The sequence below is a fragment of the Scyliorhinus torazame genome, chromosome 13 (genome assembly GCF_047496885.1).
Source record: "Scyliorhinus torazame isolate Kashiwa2021f chromosome 13, sScyTor2.1, whole genome shotgun sequence".
NCBI classification, from domain to species: Eukaryota; Metazoa; Chordata; class Chondrichthyes; order Carcharhiniformes; family Scyliorhinidae; genus Scyliorhinus; species Scyliorhinus torazame.
In genome coordinates, this window is record NC_092719.1 from 74,188,531 (window position 1) to 74,216,151 (window position 27,621).

Here is a 27,621-nt window from a genome sequence, read left to right on the forward strand (position 1 = left end):
TGTTATTTTGTTCAATGTGTTTGGAATAAAATATCCTTTGAAAAAAGAACATGAGCAGGTACTTTCAGCAGGATTACAACTTCACGCCTCCAGCAGTATAACTCCAGGCACAGCAAGGTCACCTTTCCCAAGAGGCCAGATTGTCACGAAACAGCCTAAAAGGGCTGGGGACATTCTAAAAGAGGGAGCTAAAAGCAAGCTGCGTATAACTACCAAAACACTTAAAGTTAGATTACAATCTTGAAGTAAGTGTTGCACATGATCAAGTCAAATGATGCATGATGCAGAAGAAGCACATTCCAGCTGGTTTGTCCTGGAACAGTTCACCAATCCGATCATCAGCACCTATAGCTTGAAGGGCACCACTCCACATCAAGCATGACTGATGAGGAGATACTCCCGCCGTATTGGGAGGATTTACAGGTTAGTAAACAACTTGTTTGATCATGTTGTAAGCACACCTTCCATGGCCATTCAATCCTGGAATGGGACTATGAACCCAGAGCTTCTGGGTCAGAGGCGAAGACACTACCTGCTGCAACACAATACCTCACACAGGGATCATATGATATCTTCACATAAACTGGGCAGGAATAATTTTAATCTCCAAACCAACCTGTTTGTTCTTTACATACGAATAAACAGAAGAACAAGGAGCAGGAGTAGGCTATTTGGCCCCACGAGCCCGCTTCACTATTTAATCAGATCATAGTTGATCTGATAGTAACCTCAAATCTGCATCCTGCCTACCCTGACAACCTTTCAGCTCTTTGCTTACCAAGAATCTATCCACCTTTGCCTTAAAAATATTCAACGTCTCTTCTGCTTCCACCACCTTTTCAGGAAGAGAGTTCCAAAGACTCACGACCCTCCTGATCGCCATTTTAAATTGATGATATTTTAATTTTAAACAGTGACCCCGCCTAGTTCTAGATTCTCCCACAAAAGGAAACATTCCCTCCACTTCCACCCTGTCAAAACCCTCCAGGGACCTCTTACTCTTCTAAACCCCAGCCCAACCTTTCTTCATACGACAACCCATCCATTCCAAGTTTATAACTTTGATAACAAACACTTTCTCAGTATCATTCCTTTGCATTTCTATTCTGCTTGATGTTGCTGTTCCTGTTTCCAACTCTTACCCCAGTATAAACGTGCAATTTTATTTTTATAATTGCTATCAGAGATGTTAAACTGAGGTCATAACTGCCCGCTCATGTGGATGTCAAAGATCCCATGATATTGTCTAATGAAGAGGAGAGTCTTGGCTAATATTTATCCTCAACCATCATCACTAAAATGGATGATCTCACTGCTGCATGAGGGGTTTTGCGGTGTGCAAATGAGCAAGTCAGCTAATTAGCTGACGTGTTTCCCAGTATGGCAACAGCGATTCACTTCAAAAATAATCCATTGAGGTGCTCTGGGAGGTCCTGTGGATGTGAAAGGTATTATATCAATGTAGGCATTTTAAAAAAATCTACAGGGCTTTTCCAGGGGTGGCAGGGTGGCACAGTGGTTAGCACTGTTGCCTCACAGCGCCAGGGACCCAGGTGCAATTCCGGCCTTGGGTAACTGTCTGTGTGGAGTTTGCACATTCTCCCTGTGTTATGGGCCAGGGTTTAGAGAATCCCAAGTGTATCATGGAGTTCACCTGACCCACGACTTTTACTAGATTGCGGTATGGGGAGCACACGGCCCACTCTACAGGTGTGGTACAGCAGAAATGGAAAAGTATTTTTTAAAGCAAAACAATGTTTATTCTATGAACTCAAGTTAACCATTTTAAAACATAGTGAACATCTTAGCAACCATCAATTTAAATATACCCCCCCAAAGAATACAACACTAAGTAATCCTTACTTTCCTTCTAACATCCATAAGACATTAAAAAAAAGACTTTTAACAGAAACACACAAGGTTCAAATTCACTACTGAGAGCAGTTATCACTCTGAATTCACCAAAGAGATAGTTTTTACATGGCAGAGAGAACAACATTACACCTTCTCTGGCTCGCTTCAGCTCCAACACTAAAACGAAACCCAAAAACAGATTGACCCAAGCTTTTTTTCAAAGTGAAACTAAAAAGCAGAGCCAGAGCTCAGCTCCACCCACACTGGCATCACTGCAGTAAAATGAGCAGACAAACATTTCTTAAAGTGACATTCTCATGACACCTGTGTTCGCATGGGTTTCATCCACGTGCTCCAGTTTCCTCCCACAGTCCAAAGATGTGCAGGTTAGGTGGATTGACCACGCTAAATTACCCCTTAGGGTGGGGCTGCAGGAATAGGGCGGAGGGATTGGGCCTTAGTAGGGGTGGTGGTCTTTCGAAGGCTTGGTGCAGATCGATGGGCCAAATGGCCTCCTTCTGCACTGTATGATTCTATGGTTCCATGATTTCCCTAGCTCTTTGTTGTAAACACTTGTTAAAATTTCCTTTGCAAGAGCACTGGGATTGGAATTTCAGTTATTTTGGGGGATAGGTTGGGAGGTGGGAAGGCTGGCAAAATGACATGCGAAAATGGCATATGGCAGTTGGTGTGCCCATCGATTCCCACTGCCTATTATTCCATTGGCAGAAGGGTCTGATCACTCAGAGTCCAGTTAAGCCACATAAGAACATATCACCGCCTCTGCTGGTGTTTTACCAGTGTTTGGGGACCTCCACTGCTTGGGGACCCTGGATAGGACCCCTTGGTCCTGGAGATCCTGCAGCTGCAACTTGAGGCGGTCTTTAAGTGGCGCAGGAACCCTGCGAGGTGCGTGAACGACCGGGATGGCGTCCGGTTTGAGGTGAATTTTGTATGTGTATGGCAGTGTCCCCATGCCTTCAAATACCTCCTGGTTGTGAGCAAGGAGGGATTGGAGATTTGCGTTGAAGTCAGCATCCAGGAAGTCGGATGTGTCGTCTGGAGAGGGAGACATAATTTGCTGTACAAGGTGAAGAGCCTTACATGCCTGTGCGCCCAGCAAGGAATCTTTCGATGAGCCAACAATTTCAAAGGGGAGTGTGGCCGTGTGCGTTTTGTGTGTCACCTGGAGCTGGCAAGATCCCATGGCCGGGATGATGTTCCCGTTATAGTCAACCATCTTGCACCGGGATGGCTGGATAGGTGGTTTGACCTTCATGGCATGGAATGCTGAATATGCTAGGAGGTTGGCGGATGCGCCAGTGTCCAGGCGGAAAGTGATCTGCGATCGGTTGACCGTCAGGGTGGCACTCCATTCATCGGCCGGATTGATGGTGTTGACCCTGTTCACATCAATGACTGAAACCCGGAAGGCATCTTGGTCACTTGTGTCATTTGGCTGGATGTCCTGATGTACGGGCTGGACGGTCCTGACGTGTCTGCGAGGTTGTCGGAGATGTGTAGGATCCATCGGTTGAACCGCTCGACAGTAGGCAGCGTAGTGGCCCATCTTGCCACATCGTAGGCATTGTCGGTTTTTAGCAGGACATTGCCCTTTTAAATGTACAGCTCCACAGTTGCCGCACGTCATGACATCATGGCGTTCGTTATGCCACTGCGCATGCGCAGTTCGGTCTTGACTATATCATCATCATAGACTACTTCTCCAATTACCCAGAAGTCATACCCCTACACGATCTGACCTCGTCTGCAGTCATCAGGGCCTGCAAGGACACCTTTGCTCGCCACGGCATTCCGATGACTGTCATGTCGGACAATGGGCCCTGTTTCGCCAGCCGTGAATGGTCGTCCTTTGCCGCATCATATGGTTTCACACACGTAACATCCAGCCCTCTACATCCACAGTCAAATGGAAAGGCGGAAAAGGGCGTTCACATTGCCAAGCGGCTCCTCTGCAAGGCCGCTGCTGCCGGATCGGACTTTCACCTCGCCCTGCTGGCCTATCGATCAGCCCCGCTAGCCACGGGCTTCTCGCCAGCACAGCTACTGATGGGTCGCACCCTCAGGACAACTGTGCCTTCCATCCTGACACCAACAACGGACCATGCTAAGGTACTGCCCAAGATGCAACTGCAGCGTGATCGCCAGAAGAGTCTGTACGATACAAGGGCAACTGATCTTCCCCCCCTGTCCTCCGGGGATAAAGTCCGCATTCATCTGCCAAATGGTGGCTGGTCAGCACCTGCTGAAGTTCTCCGACGTGTGGCTCCCCGTTCGTTCCTGGTACGCATCCCGGATGGATCAGTGCGTCGCCGCAATCGGCGAGCCCTTCGCCGCCTTCCATGCTCGCAACCGAACAGTGCACATACGCCGGGTCCTCCACTGGTTCCCGAGGATGACTTTGTGGAGCTGCCACAGATCATGCCCCTTCCATCGCCACCCGTGGCCAGGCTCGCACCTCAGCCGGTGGTTCTCGACCCACCCTTGAGACGGTCAACCCGAATTTGTCGCACATCTACTAGATTGGACTTATGAGACTGTTCACACGTTAAACTTGAAACACTATTGTATTGTAACATGTTACTGTTTTATCATTCCAGATATCGTTTGACCGGACCACACTTCAAAGTTTTTCATCTTCCTGTTTTGTTATGGTACAACCTCGTTAGCATGACACACCCAACATCGCCCCTTGTATATAGTTACACCACATGCACCTGCTGTAAATATCACGCACACACACTTTTAGATGCACTCACGACACATTCGTATTTATAACCACGTAGGCACATAATTTTGTAAAAAAGGGGGACGTCATGATATTCAAACACACACATCATGATAGACACACCAACAGACAAATCAGCACACACAACACGACAACCAATCATAGACAAGGACAGAGACAGTATAAGAGAAGAAACACGACACCTGGTTGCCAGTAGATCTGGAGACCAGGACAAGGACAGGACCTGATTAACATCACACACAGGGAGTCACCACGTGCAGAGTATCAAGACAAACTGTAAATAACAAGTTGAAATAAAACAACGTTGTACCAAATACAACCGTGTTGGTTCATCCGTACATCAGAACACCCAACACTACACTGTCTTCATCGTTGAAACGCTCCAGCCCAGGCAAAATCATGGTGAATTTTCTCTGCAATTACATCCTTCCTATGTGGTTTTATAATTCTGTTTTATATATAAGTTTTGATATTGACTGTAATGCAAATTTAGGTACTAAATTCATGCAGGAGTAGAGTCATAACAGCGGGGGTTGGCCATTTTGCTCTTCCAGCATTTTCCACCATTCTACTTTAACTCCACTTTCCTGGATTAACCTCGTATCACTTAATTTGTTTATTATACGAAAATCTATCAACCACAGTGAATGAGAACCACAAACTCTCTGGGGTAGAGAATTCCAAAGATTCATAATCCTTAGAGTGAAGAAATTCCTCCTCATCTCAGTCCTAAATGATCAACCCCTTATTCTAAGAATTTGATACTGCGAACCAGAACTCGCAGCCAGGAAACTTTATTCAACGGTTACAATGCTAAATCCGCCCCCCAAGGCGGCACGGTGGCTGAGTGGTTAGCATTGCTGCCTCACGGCGCCGAGGACTTGGGTTCAATCCCTGCTCTAACTCACTGTTCATGTGGAGTTTGCACATTCTCCCCATGTCTGCGTGGGTCTCACCCCCACAACCCAAAGATGTGCAGGGTAGGGGGATTGGCCATGTTAAATTGCCCCTTAATTGGAAAGAAAAATGAATTGGGCACTTTTAATTTAAAAGAAAAACAATGCTAAACCCCTTCAGAGTTTTATATGTTTCAATTTGTATCACTTCTCGTTCTCCAGAACTCTGAGGAAAACTTTGAGTCTACTGAATGTCTCTTTATCGTCACACAATAGCTCAAGGCCAGCCACGTATAAATAATTTGTTTCAAAATACAAAGGGTTCATCATATCTATGGTCCTGTTTAACATTCCCAAACCTTGAGCAGATATTCCATAAGCAATTCTTCACTTGCTGCAATGATACTGTTTTGCCAGCAGATGGGTCCAAACACCGGCTGAAAGCGATTTGAAATCAGCTTGGCTTCTGCTGAAATAAATGAAGTAGAAATAGGTGATTAGAGTCATAACGTCTACAGCACAGAAAAGGCCCTTCGGTCCATCGTGTCTGCAACGGTCAAAACCAACCACCTAACTATTCTACTCCCATTTTTCAGCACTTGGCCCATAGCCTTGTATGTCCTGGGATCGCAAGTGCACATCTAAATACTTCTTAAATGTTATGAGGGTCTCTGCCTCCACCAGCCTTTCAGGCAGCGAGTTCCAAACTCCACCTCCCTCTGGGTGAAAATGTATTTCCTCCCATCCCCTCTAAACCTCCTGCCCCTTACCATAAATCTATGCCCAATGGTCATTGACACCTCCACCAAAGGGATAGCTTTCTTCCTGTCTACTCTCTCTGCCCCTCACAATTTTGTACATCTCAATCATATCCCCTCTCAGTCTCCTCTGCTCCAAGGAATACAACCCCAATCCATCCAATCTCTCGTCACAATTAAAACTCTCCAGCCCGGCACCATCCTTGTAAATCTCCGCTACACCCTTTCCACGGCTATCACATCCCTCCTGTAATGTGGATTCCAGAACTGTGCACAATATTCTAATTGTGGCCTAACGAACATTTTATACAGTTCTAGCATAACCTCCCTACTGTTAAACTCTATGCCGCGGCTAATAAGGGCAAGTATACTGTAATAAGTCCTCGGAGGCAGAAGTCCAGTCACCAAAATTCTTTATTTACAAACCCAACAGCTGAACAACCATGACCATTCAGTCTGCTGTCTACACGGGGAGTGCAGAGGATCTGACACTCCCTGTTATATACACAGAAAGGGGTTCTCTGATTGGGCCAGTAATCAGGGAACTCGTATTCTAATTGGCCAATCTCAAAGGCCTGGCCTAAGTCATTACAGCCCCTCCCCCACAAAGTCCGAGGAGCCCCCATGGTCCTCGTGACTCATGGGACCCTTGCTTCGTTTTTGCGCCGGGTCCGGCTCCTCTACTTCAGCCTCCGACGAAGGGGGGGTTACAACGGCTAGGCGCCCATCTTTTCCGTTGTGAGCGCCGGAGGAGCGGTTCGTCCCTTTCCTCCGGCGGCAGTGGTACAGCTGCAGCATCAGCCACAGTGTCCATATCCGCACCCGATGTCCTCACCAATGGTGTCGGAGGGGCGTTAATGGTTTGTCGGGGAGGAATCTCCGCGGTCCTCGGTATGCTGGTCTGAGTCAGCTCCGGAGGAGGAAACAAATCTGAGGCCCGCACCTGGTCCAGGTGTTTCTTTATTACATGTTTTTCCACACATATTCCATACGACAGGTCCTGTCCTGGCCTTGACTGTTCCTGCTACCCATATGGGGCCATTCGCATAATTTCTGACCCATACGTGTTGAACTGCCTTTCTCGGTGAGTGTTGTCGTGGCCCCTGCATTCGGCCTCTTGGTGTCGCTCTATTCTGCGACCTAAATGCGGGAATAGCAGACTCAGCCGGGTTCGGAGTCGTCTGCCCATGAGTAGGTGCTATTCCCGTTGTGGTGTGGGGTTGTTCTGTAGTGAAGTAGCCAACGCGACAGGTTGGTGTCCAATGATGCTGCTGACTGTTTCTTCAACCCGACTTTTAAGATCTGGACGGCTCTCTCCGCCAAGCCATTTGATGCCGGGTGGTATGGTGCCGTCCTTATGTGCCGAATGCTATTCAACTTCATAAATTTTGTGAAGTCCTGGCTGGTGAAAACCGATCCATTATCCGAAACTAACACCTCCGGGATACCGTGAGGTGCGAATGAGGTGCTGAGTATTTCAATGGTAGTTGTTGAATTTGCGGAGTTCATTTTGTAGATGTCCAGCTATTTGGAATGAACGTCTACTATTATAAAAAACATTGAACCTATAAACGGACCTGCTAAATCGACATGAAGTCGCGACCATTGTCTATCTGGCCATTCCCATGGGTGCAGCGGGGTAGCCGGTGGCACCTTCTGCCCTTGTTGGCATTCTTGGCACCGACCTACCAATGCCGCTATGTCTGTGTCCAGGCCCTGCCACCAGACATAGCTTCTGGCCAGCATCTTCATTTTTGAGATTCCATGGTATCTATGATGTAGTTCAGCCAGTATGGCTCGACTGCCTTGACTTGGAACTATTACGCGAGCCCCCCATAGCAGGATCCCGTCTTCCACGGTGATCTCCTCTCTTTTGCTCCAGTAAGGGTGGAACTCCGCCTGGACCGGTCTTTCCATGTCCCCAGTTAGCACCATGTGTTTTATTTTTGATAAAACCGGGTCCCTTTGGGTCCATAAACGAATGTTTAGTATGGCCACTGGAAGGGTGTCCAGGAAATGTAACGTCATTACCATTTCCTTTATTTTGAGTACTAATGGCAGGGCGTCCGGTAATGGCAGCCTGCTTAGTGCATTGGCGTTTGCCACCCAGGTTCCTGGCTGATGCTCCAGTTGATACTGGTACGCTGCCAGTAGTAGGGCCCAGCGTTGGCTCCGGGCTGGAGCTATTGCTTTGTCTTCTTTCAACAAATGCAGCAATGGCTTGTGGTCTGTAATTATAGTGAATTTCCGTCCATACAAGTACTGGTGAAATTTCTTCACCGCGAAGATCACAGCCAGTCCTTCCTTTTCGATTTGGGTGTACTTTCGTTCTGCTGCTGCCAGCGTCCTGGAAGCAAACGCTATAGGTCGTTCCTGTCCGTTTTGCGCTCTGTGTGCCAAACCTGCACCAACGCCAAATGGAGACGCGTCACACGTGAGCACCGACTCTTTCCTGGGGTCGTAGTGTGCCAAGACGTTCTCTGAGGAAAGCTGTTCTTTTATCTTCTTGAAAGCCCTGTCTTGGCAGGCGGACCACACCCAGGCTTGCCCCTTTTTTAGTAATTGGTGGGGGGTCCAAGATGGAAGCCCTGTTCTGTATGAATTTTCCATAATATGTCACCAGTCCTAAAAAAAAGACTTTAACTCCTGGATTGTGGTGAGGGCCAGGGCATCTTTAATCACCCTCAACCGATCCTCCAAAGGGTTTAGCCCTGATTTGTCAACCTTGTACCCCAGATAGGTTACTTGAGGTGCTAGGAAAACACATTTCTCTCTCTTTAGGCACACGCCTGCTGCTGAAAACCTCCTCGGGACTTCCTCCAGGTTTTCTGCCTTTGTTTTTCCTGTAATGAGGACGTCATCCAGGTAAATGGCGACTTGTGGTAGCCCTTGGAATATATTCTCCATTGTCCTCTGGAATATCGCACAAACTGACGATACCCCGAAGGGTAATCTTGTGTACTGAAAAAGGCCCTTCAGGGTGTTTATCGTTGAGAACTTTGGGGACTCTTCGTCCAGCTTCAGCTGTAGATATGCGTGGCTCATATACAGCTTTGAGAATAGGAGTCCTCCAGCCAGCTTTGCATACAAATCCTCAATCCGGGAAATTGGGTATTTGTCCAGTTGTGAGTAGCGTTTAATCGCTTGTTTGAAATCTTCACAAAGGCGGACCGAGCTGTCCGGCTTAAGGATGGGCACCACGGGTGCCGCCCACTCTGCAAACTGGACCGGTTTTATTATTCCCTCACGCTCTAATCATTTTATTTCCATATCGACATTCAGCCTTAATGCGAAGGTGTGATGAACGGTTACTGCCTTATCATCATGTAAGGTGATGTCCCCTTTAAGACCGGGCTTGTAACCCTGGGGACTCCGCCTCTGGCTCCGCCCATCTGGGAGCCATACATAAGGGCTGCCTCATGGTCTGTAACAGTCAGCTCTTGTCCCTAGCTCTAGCATAGTTATTAGTCTAATAAAGCCTTCTTTACAGTTTAATCTCCAAGTGTCATTATTGAGGGTACCTCAATTTATTAGACTAAACTAGATTCAGAATGGACGCAGGCCTAAAACCAGAGAAGCTCAATCAGGAAGCACGAACGCCGGAGGCTAAGGACATTTTTAAATACTGGCTACGGTGCTTCGAGGCCTACCTGGACTCCGCAGAGACTCCCATCCTGGGGCCACACAAGCTGCGTCTACTCCACGCCCGGGTGAGTCACAGAATCTCCGCCACGCTCGAAAAGGCGACATCTTATGAGGAAGCGATCGAGTTGCTCCGCAAGCGCTTTGTCAAACCCATCAATGAGGTGCACGCCCGGCATCTGCTCTCTACCTGCCGGCAGCGCTCGGGGGAAATCGCTCGACGAGTTTGTTGAGAAACTCACTGTGCTTGCCAGGGACGCTGACGATACCCCGAAGGGTAATCTTGTATACTGAAAAAGGCCCTTTAGGGTGTTTATCGTTGAGAATTTTGGGGACTCTTCGTCCAGCTTCAGCTGTAGAAATGCGTGGCTCATATCCAGCTTTGAGAATAGGAGTCCTCCAGCCAGCTTTGCATACAAATCCTCAATCCGGGGAATTGGGTTTTTGGCCAGTTGTGAGTAGCGATTAATCGTTTGTTTGAAATCTTCACAAAGGCGGACTGAGCCGTCCGGCTTAAGGATGGACACCATGGGTGTCGCCCACTCTGCAAACTGGACCGATTTTATTATTCCCTCACGCTCTAATCGTTTTATTTCCATATCGACTTTCAGCCTTAATGCGAAGGGTACAGGTCAGGCCTTGTAGAATTTTGGGAATTCCTCTGGATCTACATGCAATGTTGCCTTTGTTCCGAGCCCTTCTCGGAAAACCTCTGGGTATTTGCACAGGTGTTCGCTCAGGCGGCCATTTTCCAGCTGGAAAAGGTTTATCCAATCCAGCTGGATCTCTTTTAGCCAGTTTCATCCCAATAAGCTTGGCCCCACACCTTTCACTACCATTAAAGGCAGCCTAATCAGTTGCTCTCCATAAGCCACAGTTACATGTGATGTACCCAACACTCTCAGTGGTCCCCCTGTGTATGTCCTCAGTTTTGTCGAGGTCCTGGTTAGGAATAAGGGTTGGAGTCCAGTGCGAATTTTATTTAATATATTTTCCCGTATCACTGATACGGCTGCTCCAGTGTCGACTTCCATCAGTGTGGGACGTCCATTCAACCTTATGGATAATTTAATGATTTTGATTTCACCATCGTTACACAATTTAGTTGTTCCTCGTCGGAGGTGAGTGGGGCTTCTAGGGTATGCATTCTCCTGTACCCCGGCCTAGGTGACCTTCTCCAAGATGATGGTTTTGGGTTTCTATTTCTCCTTTCTGGCTCCGATTTCTGGCAACAAATACAATATTTTGCCGGGCGACAGGCTGCAGGGGCTGCCGTCTGTCTGGACCTAATTGTCCCTTACTTGGGAGGGCTTCTGCAAGTGGGCCTGGTTAACTTAGTATCCGAGTCGTTCCTGAGGGTGGCTATGCAATTGCCTATCCCCCAGCGGTAGTCCCTTAACTCAGTTTCACTGGTATGGGCGTCTACCTCCATCGGAGTACCCTGTAACTCATGCGCTCCGCTTGCCGCTTTTTCTAAGAACAAAGCCAGCTGCAATGCTGGTTTGCAATCCAGCTCGGCCTCTGCTCACAGACGTTTCTGTATTGCTAAATTATTTATTCCACATACCAAACGGTCTCGGAGCATCTAATTTAGCGTCAGGCCAAATTCGCAAGCCTCGGCTAATCACCTTAATCTTGTTACAAAGTTTGTAACTGACTCCCCAGTGTCTCAGAATGCTGCGTAAAACCGGTACCTTCACAGGATCAGAGGGTCATAGTACTCTTTTATTAAGTCCATCAATTCCTGGAAAGTTTGTGTGTCCGGTGCCTCCGGAAAAGTGAGACTGCGCATAATGGCAAAGGCGGCTGGCCCACACGTGGTCAGCAGAATGACCCGTTGCTTTCTTCCAGAATTATATACTTTCCTCTAAAGAGGTACTTCATCCGCTCTACATATTGGGCCCAGTCTTCCACTGCAGGGCCAAAAGAGCCAACTTTCCGAATAAAGGCATTTTGCCTGTCAGTGGCTTACCTTCAATATGCAGCAGCTGCTGACGAGCAGGTTTCTTCGGATCGTTCTGTTTTCCTCGTCGCCACTGTAATAAGTCCTCAAAGGCAGAAGTCCCATCACCAGAATTTATTTTATTTAAAAACCCAACAGCTGAACAACCATGACCATTCAGTCTGCTGTCTACACGGGGAGTGTAGAGGATCTGACACTCCCTGTTATATCCACAGAAAGGGGTTCCCTGATTGGACCACTAATCAGGGAACTCGTATTCTAATCGGCCAATTTCAAAGGCCTGGCCTAAGTCATTACATATTCCATATGCCTTCCTAATCACTGTATCCACCTGCCCTGCTACCTTAAGGGACCAATGTAAATGGACACCAAGGCCCTCTGATCCTCGGTGCTTCCTTGGGTCCTGCCATTCATCATGTATTCTTTTGATTTGTTTGTCCTGTCCATGTACATCACCTCGCACTTATCCAGATTGAATTCCATTTGCCACTGATCAGCTCATCTGACCAGCCTATCAATGTTCTCCTATAATCTAAGGCTATCCTCCTCACTATTTACCACCCCACTAATTTTTATGTCATCTGTGAACTTACTGATCAACCCTCCTACATTCGGGCGGCATGTGGCGCAGTGGTTAGCACTGGGACTGCGGCGCTGAGGACCCGGGTTCGAATTCCGGCCCTGGGTCACTGTCCGTGTGGAGTTTGCACATTCTCCCCATGTCTGCGTGGGTTTCACCCCCACAACCCAAAAGATGTGCCGGTTAGGTGGATCGGCCACGCTAAATTGCCCCTTAATTGGAAAAGAAAAATAATTGGCTACACTAAATGTATTTTTTAAAAAACCTCCTGCATTCAAGTCCAAATCATTTATATAAGCCACAAACAGCAAGGGCCCCAACACTGATCCCTGCAGGACCCCACTGGCACAGTCTTCCAGTCAGAAAGACAATCCTCGACCATCACCCTCTGCTTCCTGCTACTCAGGCAATTCTGGATCCAATTTGCCATTAATCTCCCATGTGGTATGTAATAACCTGCACAGGACTCATCCACCTGGGGATGATTGTTCCCCGTGTTCAATTGGACTGAGTTAACCCAGCACTAGCATAAAAGGCAGGCAGCTGTTGAGCCAGCTAAAAAAGGAATGAGGACCCGGTGAAAGGGGAACCGGGCTCTGTGTATGTATGATACTGTTGCTGAAATAAAGGACTTTTAAGAAGCTCGTTGGACTCCCCTGGCTTTATCACATGGTACCTTATCAAAAGCCTTGCTAAAGTCCAAGTAGACTACGTCAAATGCATTGCCCTCATCTGCAGACCTGGTCACCGCTTCAAAAATCGAATCAAGTTTTCAAACATGACCTCCCTTAACAAAAACCATGCTGACTGTTCTTGATTAATCCCAACCTTTCCAAAAGCAGATTCATTCTGTCTCAGAATTGCTTCTAATACTTTCCCCACCACTGAGGTTAGACTAACTGGTCTGTAGATTCCTGGTTTATCCCTTCTTCCGTTCTTGAATAATGGCACTGCATTGGTTATCCTCCAGTCCTCTGGCACTTCTGTGGCCAGCGAGGAACTGAAAATTATTGCCAGCGGCTCTGCTATTTCCTCGCTTGCCTCACTCAACAGCCTGGGATATATTTAATCCAAACCTGGAGATTTAACCAATTTTAAGCCTGCCAGACCACTTAAAAACCTCCTCTCTATTTAATTTATATAATTTTATCACAGTCCTTATCCCTGATTTATATACCACATCATCCTTGTCACTAGTGAACACGGAAACAAAGTATTCATTTAGAGTCCTACCTATGTCCTTTGGCTCCACACATTACCACTTTGGTCCTTAATGGGCCCAACTCTTTCCCTCGTTATTATTTTATCCGTAATGTACTAGTAAAACAACTTAAGATTTTCCTTTATTTTACCTGCCAGTATCCTTTCATGTCCCTATTTTGCTCTCCTAATTTCCTTTTTAAGTTCCGTCTTGCACATTTTATATGCCTCTGGGGCTTCTGCTGTGTTAAGCCCTCGATATCTGCCGTAAGCCTCCTTTTTTCTCTTTATCCAATGCTGCATATCCCTCGATATCCAGGGTCCACTGGATTTGTTGGTCCCACCCTTTTTCTTTATTGGAACATGTTGGCCCTGCACTCTCCCTATTTCCTTCTTGAATGTGTGCACTGTTCTGTCACAGATTTACATTAAAGTATCTGCTCCCAGTCCACTCTGGCCAAATCATATCTGATCTTATTAAAATCGGCCTTGCCCCCAGTTTAGAACTTTGATCTCAGGCACAACCTTGTTCCTTTCCATAACAATCTTGAATCTAACGGAGGTATGATTATGTCTATGTCTATTTTATTTTATGTCCATAAAATGCTTCCCCCTTGATACGTCAAACACTTGCCCGGCTTTGTTACCTAAAATTATGTCCAGGACCGCCCCCTCTCTTATAGGACCTTCTATGAACTGGCTTAAGATTTTTGGATTTGTTTATTGTCACGTGTACCGAGGTACAGTGAAAAGTATTTTTCTGCGAGCAGCTCAAACCGATCATTAAATACGTGAAAATAAAATAAAATAAAAAGAAAATACATAATAGGGCAACACAAGGTACGCAATGTAAATACATAGACACCGGCATCGGGTGAAGCATACAGGAGTGTAGTATTAATCAGGTCAGTCCATAAGAGGGTCGCTTAGGAGTCTGGTTACAGAAGAGAAGAAGCTGTTTTTGAATCCGTTTGTGCGTGTTCTCAGAGTTTTGTATCTCCTGCCCGATGGAAGAACATAGAACATAGAACATACAGTGCAGAAGGAGGCCATTCAGCCCATCGAGTCTGCACTGACCACTTAAGCCCTCACTTCCACCCTATCTTCGTAACCCAATGACCCCTCCCAACCTTTTTGGTCACGAAGGGCAATTTACCATGGCCAATCCACTTAACCTACACATCTTTGGACTGTGGGAGGAAACTGGAGCACCGGGAGGAAACCCACGCAGACATGGGGAGAACATGCACACTCCGCACAGACAGTGACCCAGTGGGGAATCAAACCTGGGACCCAGGCGCTGTGAAGCCACAGTGCGATCCACTTGTGCTACCGTGCTGCCCACGTAGTTGGAAGAGTGAGTAAGCCGAGTGGGAGGGGCTTTGATTATGCTGCCCACTTTCCCCAGGCAGCGGGAGGTGTAGATGGAGTCAATGGATGGGAGCCAGGTTCGTGTAAAGGACCGGGCTGTGTTCACGACTCTCTGAAGTTTCTTGCGGTCCTGGGCCGAGCAGTTGCCATACCAGGCTGTGATGCAGCCTGATAGGGTGCTTTCTATGGTACATCTGTAAAAGTTGGTAAGTGTTGATGTGGACATGCCGAATTTCCTTAGTTTCCTGAGGAAGTATAGGCACTGTTGAGCTTTCTTGATGGTTGCGTCGATGTCGGTGGACCAGGACAGACTTTTGGTGATATGTACCCCTAGGAATTTGAAGCTGTTAACCATCTCCACCTCGGCCCCGTTGATGCTGACAGGACTGTGTACAGTACATTTCTCCCTGAAGCCAATGACCAGCTCTTTAGTTTTGCTGGCATTGAGGGATAGATTGTTGTCGTTGCACCATTCCACTAGGTTCTCTATCTCCCTCCTGTATTCTGACTCGTCGTTATTCGAGATCCAGACCACTATGTTTGTGTCGTCAGCAAACTTGTAGATGGAGTTGGAACCAAATTTTGCCACGCAGCCGTATGTGTACAGGGAGTACAGTAGGGGGTCTAAGTATGCAGCCTTGCGGGCCTCGGTATTGAGAACTTTTATGGAGGAGGTGTGGTTACTTATTCTTACTTATTGTGGTCTGTGAGTCAGAAAGTCAAGGATCCAGTTGCGGAGTGAGGAGCCAAGTCCTAGGTTTTGGAGCTTTGGTGTGAGCTTGGCTGGGATTATGGTGTCGAAGGTGGAGCTATAGTCAATAAATAGGAGTCTGATGTAGGAGTCCTTGTTGTTGAGATGCTCTAGGGATGAGTGTAGGGCCAGGGAGATGGCGTCTGCTGTGGACCGGTTGCGGCAGTATGCAAATTGCAGTGTATCAAGGGGTTCTGGGAGTATGGAGTTGATGGAGCTTCATGACCAACCTCTTGAAGCACTTCATTACTACTGATGTCGGGGCCACTGGACAGTAGTCATTGTGGGATGTTGCCTGGTTCTTCTTTGCCACCTGTATGATGGTGGTCCTCTTGAAGCTGGTGAGGACCTCAGAGCGCAGTAGGGACAGGTTAAAGATGTCCATGAATACATCTGCCAGCTGGTCCGCGCAGGCTCTGAGTGCACGACGAGGGATCCCGTCCAGACCCGTCGCCTTCCGAGGGTTCACTTTCAGGAAGACCGATCTGACTTCGGAAGCTGTGACGGTGGGATGAGTGTTTTGTGGGCTGCTGAGGCACTCAACAGCAGATTGATGGTTTCCTGCTCGAACTAAGCATAGAATGCATTGAGTTCATCGGGGAGGGGTGTGCTGCTGCTGGAGATACTGCTTGGCTTTGCTTTGTAGCCCGTTATGTTGTTTAGACCTTGCCACAACCATTGAGAGTCTGTAACACTAGTCTGTGACTCTAGTTTGATCTCCTGGACACATTTTAAGAAATCCGCTCCCTCTAAATCTTTCACATTCTGACTTACCCGAGTTAATAATAATAATAATTGCTTATTGTCACAAGTAGGCTTTAATGAAGTTACTGTGAAAAGCCCCTAGTCGCCACATTCCGGCGCCTGTTCGGGGAGGCCGGAATTGAACCCGCGCTGCTGGCATTGTTCTTCATTACAAGCCAGCTGTTTAGCCCACTGTGCTAAACAACCCCTGGGAATGTTGAAATCCCGCACTCTCACTACTCTATTACTTTTACGCTTCTCTGAAATTTGCCTACATATCTGCTTTTCTGTATCTCTTGGACTGTTAACACTTCCAGCAATGTCATTGTTTCTTTTTGGATTTTAAGTCCTACCCATCTGGCTTCATTTGAAGAGCCTTCTGAGATGTCATTCCTACTTACTGCTGTAATTGATACTCTGATGAAAGTTGCGATATCCCCCTTCTCTTTTACCTCCTTCCCTGTCTCATCCCAATATCCTGTATCCTGGAATATTGAGCTGCCAGTCCTGCCCCTCTCTCAACCATGTCTCAGTAACAGTAATGACATCATACCCCCTTGTTTTAATTTGTGCCCTCAAATCATCTGCCTTGTTCTTCAGACTCCTTGCATTAAAATAAAGACCATCCAATTTTGCCAAACTCCCTTGTGAATTAACTGGCCTATAACTTCTATGCCTGCCTGACTCACTTGGATACAGAACTGGCTCGGTCACAGAAGGCAGAGGGTGGTGGTAGAAGGGTGTTTCTCTGAATTGAAGTTGTGACTAGTGGTGTTCCACAGGGATCAGTGCTGGGGCCTCTGTCATTTGTAGTATACATAAACGATTTGGAGGAAGATGTAAGTGGTCTGATTAGTAAATTTGCGGATGACACCAAGGTTGGTGGAGTGGCAGATAGTGTTGAGGATTGTCAGAGGATACAGCAGGACATAGATAGGTTGGAGACTTGGGCAGAGAAATGGCAAATGGAGTTTAATCCAGACAAATGTGAGGTAATACATTTTGGTAGGTCTAACATAGAGGGGAAATATACCGTAAATGGCAAAATTCTTAGGAATATAGAAAATCAGAGAGATCTGGACGTGCAGGTCCACACGTGTCAACACAAGTGGACAAGGTAGTCAAGAAGTCATATGGAATGCTTGTCATCATTGGACGGGGCATCGAGTATAAAAACTGGCAAGTCATGCTGCAGTTGTATAGAGCCTTGGTAAGGCCGCACTTGGAATATTGCGCACATTTCTGGTCGCCATACTGTCGGAAGGATGTGGAGGTTTTGGAGAGGGTGCAGAGGAGGTTTACCAGGATGTTGCCTGGAATGTGTTAACTATGCGGAGAGGCTGAATAGACTCGGACTGATTTCATTAGAACGACGGAGGTTGAGGGGCGACCTGATAGAGGTCTACAAGATTATGAGAGGCATGGATAGAGTGGATGGGCAGGCACTCTCTCAGGGAGGAAGGGATTAGTCACTAGGGAGCATAGGTTTAAGGTCCGTGAGGCATAGTTTAGAGCAGATGTGCAAGGCAGGTTTTTTACACAGAGGGTGGTAAACAACTGGAACGCACTGCCAGGGGAGGTTGTGGAAGCAGCTGCATTAACGGTGTTCAAAAGGCATCTTGACAAATACATGGAAAGGGTGGGTGTAGAGGGATACAGCACTAGGTTGTGGGTTTAGCCAAGGGTGGTTTCATGACCGGTACAGGCTTGGAAGGCCGAAGGGCCTGTTCCTGTGCTGTATTGTTCTTTGTTCTTTGTCCAGGTGGCTCTGGCACATGGTTGCCTGTGAGACTGCAACCCTGTCCTGGGCCTCAGACAGCGCCCACACAGAATGCCCCAGGTCTTGGACATGCTGATCCATATCCAAAACTGTTGACCCCAATGCATCCACCACGGACGCCACCCATGCGGTGTTGGCCTGGATGGCACACTTGGTCGGCACCACCTCCTGCTGCTGCATGCGGTTGTTCTTCTCCAATTGCACCTACGGGTAATGGAAGCTCGCTGACAATACCTCATGTACTCCCTGTTGTGTTATGCTCTTCATGCAGCATAACCTGCTTCCTTGCTGTATGCTCTGACAAAGGAAGGTTCAGACTTGGAGATAGGTTTGACACATTTATTGAACAGTTAACAATTCTCCTACTTGAGTTCGACTCTCCTGCTAATCTTCATTCAGTCTAACTAACCAGTCTGCTCTAAGCCATGTGGTGGGTGTGATGTTTCCGATCTGCCCCTGTACCTCTCTCTGAGTGTCGTATGTGGAAAGAGAAAGAGCATGTTTGCCCTGTCCTTTTATACGGGTTGCCCCCTTGTGATAGTGTCAACTCTGGGTGTCTTGACTGGCCATTGGTCGTGTCCTATTCTATGTGTTCATTAGCTGTATATCTGCATCTCATGATGTCTCTGGTGCTGCCTCTAGTGTTTACTTAGTCTTAGTGTATTTGCATTAACCCCTTGTGTGTTTACAGTGATACATATCACCACATCCCCCCTTTTTCGGGTTACATATTTTCTGTACAGTGTTAAAGAAAATTGAACAAAATAGGTAGATAAGTGATGACATGTACGAATCATGATGACAGTGATGATTAAACAATACCAAATAATATGTATGAGTCCAAAGTTCATGAAGTTATATGGTCAAGTGGCTTTCTTGTTTTGTGATTGAAGTGTCGATGTTGATGTTGCCACTTCCTTGTGAACGCCATCAGTGTCCCTGTGCTGAAGGAACCAAGAAGTGGTCAAATCACTTTGTTGTCTGATTGGGACTCTTTTTCTCTATGCTTGTGGTAGCGATGCAGTATGTAATCTGTGTCGTCCGGCCTGGATTGTGTCTTGTGTTTGCGATATTGATGCAGTGCGTCATCAGCCTTGAAAGCTGGTTTACTTGTTCATAGTGGAGCAAACTCATCTGCCTTGAAAGTTGGTTTGCTTGTTTGTAGTGGAGCAAACTTGAATCGGTGAGATTTGCTGTCATGCCATGGTATGTCTTTACTCTTGCCAGTGTTAGGAGCTGTGCTGTTACATTGTGCTGCATTTGCAGAGTTGTACCATCTTGTACCAGTCGTTGTTCCATTGTTGTTGTTTTTGTTGTGCTTGTTGTTGACGTTGCTGCCTTTGGTACACTTCTTGTTGTTGTCTTTGTTGTTGTTTTCGTAGGTTTTGTTGTCATGTTTGTTGCGCTCAATGACCACACCGAGTGGAAAATTTGAGTCCTTCACAAAGTTACTTGTGTCAGTGTCCTTTGTGGCATCTGCTGTTTCATTGAGCGTGCTGTCTCTGATTCCTCGGCGCTTCCCGTCTGGCGTCATGTCCGGTGCACTGGAATCATCTTTGGCTTGTCGATGCTCCCCGTCTGGAGTCCTTTCTGGTTCACCTGAATCACCTTTGGTTTCTTGACGTTCCCCGTCCGGAGTCATTTCAGGTTCACTTGAATAATCTGAGGTGTCTTGATGCCGTCCGGAGTCAAAACGTTCAGGAATGCATTTTCTTGTGGAGAGGCTCGAGTGGATGAGGTTTGAATTAACGTGGTGTCACTGGAGTCACTAGTAACCTCACTTTGATTGTCGAGTGCCTCTGTACATACTAGTGTATGTACAGAGTCAGTCTCGCACATCTTGTATGGGAATTGTGAAGCCTTTGTCACTTGTCGCACAGACAATGGGTAGACCTTCAGTGTCTTCTCGTTGGTTAGATGAGCTGGGTAGACTGTCAGAGTCTTTTTGTTGTTCACGTGAGCGTGGTAGACTGTCATGGTCGTCTTGCTGTGCACTTGAGCATGGCAGACTTGCATCGTCTGCTGCTGGTTGCTCAGATAAAGTTGCTAGGCCTTCATGGTCTTGTTCATGCAAGGACTGCGCTCTGGGGTTTTGCGTTGCTTCCATCGTGGAGTCTGTCAACGAGCTCACTGTGGAGGCTTGTACCGCTCTCTCTGTGGAGTCTGGCATTGTTCCCTGTGTGGAGTCATGCAGTGGTCTCGCTGTGGAGTCGATCTGTGCGCTCTCAACAGAGTTGTGTAGTGGTCTCGCTGTGGAGTCTGTCATCGCTTTCTGTGCCGAGTCGGGGAGTCTTCGTGGTGCGTGGACCACTCTCTGTGTGGAGTCGGGGACTCTTCGTGGTGCGTGGACCACTCTCTGTGTGGAGTCGGGGACTCTTTGTGTTGCGTGGAGCACTATTCGTGGTGCATGGACCACTGGTATGGCATCAGGCCGCTCTCTGTGGGATTGTACCTCTCTCTGTCTCTTGGCATCAGGCCGCTCTCTTGGGGCTTGTACCTCTCTCTGTCTCTTGGCATCAGGCTGCTCTCTGTGGGCTTGTAGCGCTCTCTGTCTCTTGCCGTCAGGCCGCAGCAGAATCCTGTACTTCTGGGTTAGGATGTCGTCTGTGCTGGGCTGAGGATCCTCAAATCCGAAGAACTCATCCATGTCTGTGTCGGATGCTTCAATGTACAACACATCTCGTTGCGGTTCGGATTTGGTACTGAGGTCGCCACGTCCATTGATGAAATCATCGTCTGAGTCGTAGTCTTCAAGGACCAAATCATTTCTTTGGGCGGTGCTAACTGCTTGTTGCAGGGTTCTGCGGAGGTGACTTTGTCACTACTGGTTGAAGTTCAGGCATTGTGCTGTCGTTCCAGGTGAAAGAATTGTGTGTTACAGCTTTAAAAAATGTTTTCCTTATTTTCGGGCATTTCCCCTTTCAGTGGGTGTGGTCCGGGGCCTCTGACGTCATGACGCTTGTGACGTAGAGCGTAGGAATGGATCGCGCAAGCGCAGATCACTTTTCCGTTACTGTGCGCAACCGCGCATTTGCGGCTTCTCGCGCATGCGCAAAACACTGTTTCGCCAATTTGCATCTTTTGGGGAACTGCGCATGTGCGGCTCCCTTCACAAGATGGCTACCAATCAAAATCGGGATTAGCTGCTTTTGCAGGCCTACCTTCGCCTCGTGGTCAGTATTGGCACCTCTTTTACCGATCTCTTTTGTGTTTTCCTCGCAGTATTTTTCAAAATTGTCCAGGACTGTCTGGAGGTCTCTCTTGTCTTGCCCTTTTGTGTACTTGAAGGTCTTGAAGATTTCTGCTGCACTTGCACCCGCAATGGTGAGCAGAAGCTTTATTTTCTCTGCATCCGCCACGCCATCTAGCTCGGACGCTACCAGGTAGATCTCAAATCTCTGTTTGAATGCACGCCAGTTGGCACTGAGATTGCCGTGGCAGCTGAGCTGCTGAGGAACCGGAACCTCGAACATCTTGCCTGGGCGCTGTTGCTTGTAGACACGGATATGTTGAGTTGAACTATAGAGATTCAACAGGGCACTACTGGTACCATGTTGTGTTATGCTTCTTCATGTAGCATAAGCTGCTTCCTTGATGTATGCTCTGACAAAGGAAGGTTCAGACTTGGAGATAGGTTTAACACATTTATTGAACAGTTAACAATTCTCCTACTTGAGTTCGACTCTCGTGCTAATCTTGCTATAGTAACTCAGTCTAACTAACCAGTTCGCTCTAAGCCATGCGGTGGGTGTGATGCTTCCGATCTGCCCCTGTACTTCTCTCTGAGTGTCGTCTGTGGAAAGAGAAAGAGCATGTGTGCCCTGTCCTTTTATATGGGTTGCCCCCTTGTGGTAGTGTAGACCACTCTGGGTGTCTTGACTGCCCATTGGTTGTGTCCTATTCTATGTGTTCATTAGCTGTATGTCTGCATGTCATAATGTCTCTGGTACTCCCTCTAGTGTTTACTTAGTCTTAGTGTATTTGCATTAACCCCTTGTGTATTTACAGTGATGCATATCACCATACTCCCTGGCTCTGCGTCTGCATCTCCACAATCGATGTGACTGTCCGTTCCAGAAGTCCGAAACCACACTGGACAACAGCTAGTTCCTGGGGTCGGCCCGCCCTCCGACCCGCCACCTCCTCGGGTGTTCCTACCTCCACCTGCTGTATCAGATTAGCTGTGTGGTGCACATCAGAGCGTCCCAGGAGACTTTTCACGGAAGTGCCCCACCGAGGTGAGTGTCTCTGGGATGGTGGAGCTGTGATGGGAAATCCGTGTCATCTTCCGACTCGAGCTCCAGGGTTTGCTGACTATCGGGTAGAGGGCTGCCATCCGAGTTGCTGTCGTCGCTGCTCGGCTCACAGGGGGCTCCTGCTGTTGCATTGGCTGGGGGCAGGGGATGCTAGATGGACCCGCCCCATCTCCAGCAGCTCCTGTAAAACACAAGACTGTCATGATATACTGACACACACATAATGATATACAGACAAGCAGCTAATGGACACAGAGAACAGGACATGACCAATAAGCAGGCAGGACACTCAGGGTGGGATCTGACTATAAAAGACATGAGGCACTCATACTCCACCTCTTTCCACTGATGAACATCTAGAGAGTCAGTCAAGGGTGTTGTTACAATCTCACACCTCCACCACGTGGCTAAGAGCTAGTCTGGTTTAGTCAGACACACTTAAGTTAGCAGAGACTCAAACTCACAGAGAACTGTGCTAACTGTGCTATTAGTTCAATAAACCTGATTGAACTAACTTCAAGATCTGGAATATCTTTCTGATCTAAGCTGCATCCAATTGCAGCCAGTGTTAGACCAGTGTACCTAACACGACAAAGACGAGACGCATGATTAGGCCGCAGGCAGGGGGGTGATGGGGTGAGCCTGTGGGTGAGGAGGGGTGAGGGTGGGGTGGTGTAGTGTGAGGGTGGGGGTGGTGTACCCTGGGTAGTGTGGGGGTGGTGTGCGGGTGAGGGTGGTATGGGGGTGAAGGTGGTGTTGGGGAGAGTTGACACACGAGGAACCGCAACTCAACAGGATCTCACTTCCTTGCCCGTGGCCGAACACCTCGGCGACCTCCCTTTCCTCCAGTCTGCCGACCTTGTCCAGGGCCCTCTGCTCCGCCACGGTTGGGGGCCGCAGGTCCGGCGGTCCTGCTCCTGTCTTCTCCCGCTCCCAGTGGTTGTGGCGGCCTTGAGGGGGAAACAGGAAACGACAGTCCGACGCTTGCAGCCCAGGGGGTGGGTAGTTGGTGGCCTCAGTGGCCAGGGCACCCGGCCATGGTGACCGTTATGGATGCTGGCATATGGTGCAGGGTGTGCGTTCTGCCGCCCTCCGTATTGGGGGGAGTGTCAGGTTACGGCTGTGTGGGACAGGGGCTGCCCTGAGGAGCTCATACAGTTTTTTTCAGCACTGCTGGACGGACCAGACAGTGTTGCTGGTGGGACTGACCACCTCCGCCACCTGAACCCAGGCACGACGAATGGTGGTGGCTGGCAGCCTCCTTCCCGGGTCAGGGTACAGGGTCTTCCTCCTCTCCTCCAGTGCGTCCAGGAGGGTCAGCCTCCTTCCCAGGCCAGGGTACAGGGTCTTCCTCCTCTCCTCCACCGCGTCCAGGAGGGTCAGTCTCTTTCCCGGGTTAGGGTACAGGGTCTTCCTCCTCTCCTCCACCGCGTCCAGGAGGGTCAGCCTCCTTCCCGGGTCAGGGTACAGGGTCTTCCTCCTCTCCTCCACCACGTCCAGGAGGGTCAGCCTCCTTCCCGGGTCAGGGTACAGGGTCTTCCTCCTCTCCTCCACCGCGTCCAGGAGGGTCAGCCTCCTTCCCGGGTCAGGGTACAGGGTCTTCCTCCTCTCCTCCACCGCGTCCAGGAGGGTCAGCCTCCTTCCCGAGTCAGGGTACAGGGTCTTCCTCCTCTCCTCCACTGCATCCAGGAGGGTCAGCCTCCTTCCCGGGTCAGGGTACAGGGTCTTCCTCCTCTCCTCCACCGTGTCCAGGAGGGTCAGCCTCCTTCCCGGGTCAGGGTACAGGGTCTTCCTCCTCTCCTCCACTGCGGCCAGGAGGGTCTCCAGCTCAGTATCAATGAATTTTGGGACCGCGCACCTTGCTGCCATCTTGTTGGCTGGGATGGTGTGTGTGGGGAGTGAAGTGTGTATATGCGGCTGCAGCGTGTCAATCACGAAACTGGCGAATGATACCAGGAGGCTACTAATTTAAGGTGACGACCAGCAAATGTATTCTGGCACCATGGCGAAGATTCAGGCTCCTCACCAGCTCAGGACCTCCGGCAATCTCAGTGCCAACTGGCGGATATTCAAGCAAAAGTTTCTGCTGTACATCGAAGCCGGAGACCTCGAGGGTGCGTCTGATGCAAGAAAGATCGCGCTTCTCCTCTCAACTGCGGGTGATCAAGCCATCGAACTCTTCAACTCGTTTAACTTCACCGAAGGCCAGGACAAGACAAAGTTTCAGACCATCCTGGACAAGTTCAATAGTCACTGTGAAGTGGACACCATTGAAATCTTCGAGCGCTACATATTCAAACAACGTCTTCAAGGTAAAGATCAATCTTTCAACTCCTTCTTAACTAGCCTCCGCCTGCTAGCGCTGTCCTGCAACTTTGGTGATATTGCTGACTCCATGATCAGAGACCAAATCGTGTTTGGAGTTCACTCTGATCCTCTGAGAGAGCAGCTCTTAAAAATCAAGCATATGACCCTGCCAGTCGCGATTGAAACATGTACAGTGCATGGGCACGCCAAAAATCAGTATTCCCAATACAAATCGGCTGAAAATGAGAAACTTGCCTCCCACGAGGCAGTGAGTGTGCAGGCCATCTCCCCGATTCAGCGCCTCAGCATTGAAGACAGCGGCCACCTCGCACGCTTTTCCCAGAGCTCCACGCATGCGCGATGCGAACGGGATAATGAAGCGGCCGACACCCACACTGCACAGGTGCAGACCTCTACCGACCACACTGTGCATGTGTGACGACGTACACCGCGTCACGACGCCGACGTCATGACGTGCCTGAACTATGGCAATGCCCACTTTTTAAAAAAAAATAACTTTTATTAAAGCTTTTCATAAAATATCAATAACAAAATGAGAAAGAAAAAAGAACCCAACAGGGTTAAGTACAAAACACAATCTAAAAAAGCAACCCCCCAAACCCCTCTCCCCGTGCCTAAATAATAAATTAACATTAACACCCCGACTTAAGACAACAGGTGTATACACACCCTCAGACCCTTCCAGTGTAAATAACATAAACAAAAATAAAGTAAACCCCCCCCCCCCAACCCCTGAGCTGCTGCTGCCATTGACCAATGTCTATCGTTCTGCCGGGAAGTCTAAGAACGGTTGCCACCGCCTAAAGAACCCCTGTACCGACCCTCTCAAGGCGAATTTCACCCTCTCCAATTTAATGAACCCTGCCATATCGCTGATCCAGGATTCCACGCTTGGGGGCCTCGTATCTTTCCACTGAAGGAGAATCCTTCGCCGGGCTACCAGGGACGCAAAGGCCAGAATTCCAGCCTCTTTTGCCTCCTGCACTCCCGGCTCCTCTGCCACCCCAAATATTGCGAGCCCCCAGCCCGGTTTGACCCTGGATCCTACCACCCTCGACACCGTCCTCGCTACCCCCTTCCAAATTTCCTCCAGCGCTGGGCATGCCCAGAACATATGGGTGTGATTTGCTGGGCTCCCTGAGCACCTAACACACCTGTCCTCACCCCCAAAGAACCTGCTCATCCTTGTCCCGGTCATGTGTGCCCTGTGCAGCACCTTAAACTGTATGAGGCTTAGCCTCGCGCACGAAGAGGAAGAGTTCACCCTCCCTACGGCATCTGCCCACGACCCCTCTTCGATCTCCTCTCCCAACTCCTCCTCCCACTTACCTTTCAACTCCACCACCGAGGCCTCCTCCTCCTCCTGCATCACCTCGTAAGTTTCCGAGATCTTCCCCACTCCCACCCACCCCCCCGAGAGCACCCTGTCCTGTACTGTGTGTGGCAGTAGCCATGGGAATTCCACCACCTGCTGTCTGGCAAACGCCCTTACCTGTAAGTACCTGAAGGTGTTCCCCGGCGGGAGCCCATACTTCTCCTCCTGCTCACCCAAGCTCGCGAACTTCCCGTCCACAAACAGGTCCCCCAACTTTCGTATCCCTGCTCTGTGCCATCCGAAAACCCTCCACCTGTTCTTCCTGGGGCGAACCGGTGGTTCCCCCGCAATGGGGTCCACGCCGAGGTCCTAACTTCCCCCCTATGCCGCCTCCACTGCCCCCAAATTTTGAGGGCCGCCACCACCACCGGGCTCGTGGTATACCTCCTTGGAGGGAGCGGCAGCGGTGCCGTTGCCAGCGCCCCCAGACTCGTACCCACACAGGATGCCGTCTCCAGCCTCTTCCATGCAGCACCCTCCCCCTCCATCACCCACTTGCGCACCATTGTCGCATTGGCGGCCCAGTAGTACCCACAGAGGTTGGGCAGTGCCAACCCCCCCCTATCTCTACTCCGCTCCAGGAACACCCTTCTCACCCTCGGAGTCCCTCGCGCCCACACAAACCCCATTATACTCCTGTTAACCTGCCTGAAAAAAGCCTTCGGGATAAACACGGGGAGGCACTGGAACAGGAACAAAAACCTTGGGAGCACCGTCATTTTGATTGACTGCACCCTACCTGCCAGGGACAGCGGCAACGCATCCCACCTCTTGAACTCCTCCTCCATTTGCTCCACCAGCCTTGTAACGTTAAGCCTATGCAGGGCCCCCCAGCTCCTGGCCACCTGGACCCCCAAATACCTGAAGCTTCTCTCCGCCCTTTTTAGTGGGAGCTCGCCAATCCCCCTCTCCTGGTCCCCTAGCTGAACAACGAACAGCTCGCTCTTCCCCATATTGAGCTTTTACCCCGAAAAGTCCCCAAATTCCCTAAGGATCCTCATTACCTCTGGCATTCCTCCCACCGGGTCCGCCACATACAGCAGCAGGTCGTCCGCATAAAGCAACACCCTATGCTCCTCCCCACCCTGCACCAACCCCCTCCAGTTCCTCGGCTCTCTCAGTGCCATAGCCAGGGGTTCAATCGCCAGTGCAAAGAGCAGGGGGGACAGGGGACACCCCTGTCTCGTCCCTCGGTGCAACTGAAAGTACTCGGACCTCCTCCTATTTGTGGCCACACTCGCCATCGGGACCTCATACAACAGCCTAACCCACCTGACAAACCCCTCCCCAAACCCGAACCTCTTCAGCACCTCCCACAGGTACCCCCACTCTACCCTATCGAAGGCTTTCTCA

General features: G+C 49.1%; 1 protein-coding gene across 1 annotated transcript in view; it reads left to right on the top strand.

Annotated features, from left to right (window-relative positions):
* Positions 1-214: 214 nt before the first annotated feature.
* kiss2 (kisspeptin 2) overlaps positions 215-27,621 on the top strand; it is an 81,695-nt gene continuing 54,288 nt past the window's right edge. The window contains exon 1 of the mRNA XM_072470885.1: positions 215-423. Within this exon, the coding sequence (XP_072326986.1) occupies positions 379-423 (45 nt within the window). The 5' untranslated portion in view covers positions 215-378. The remainder of the gene's footprint in view (positions 424-27,621) is intronic.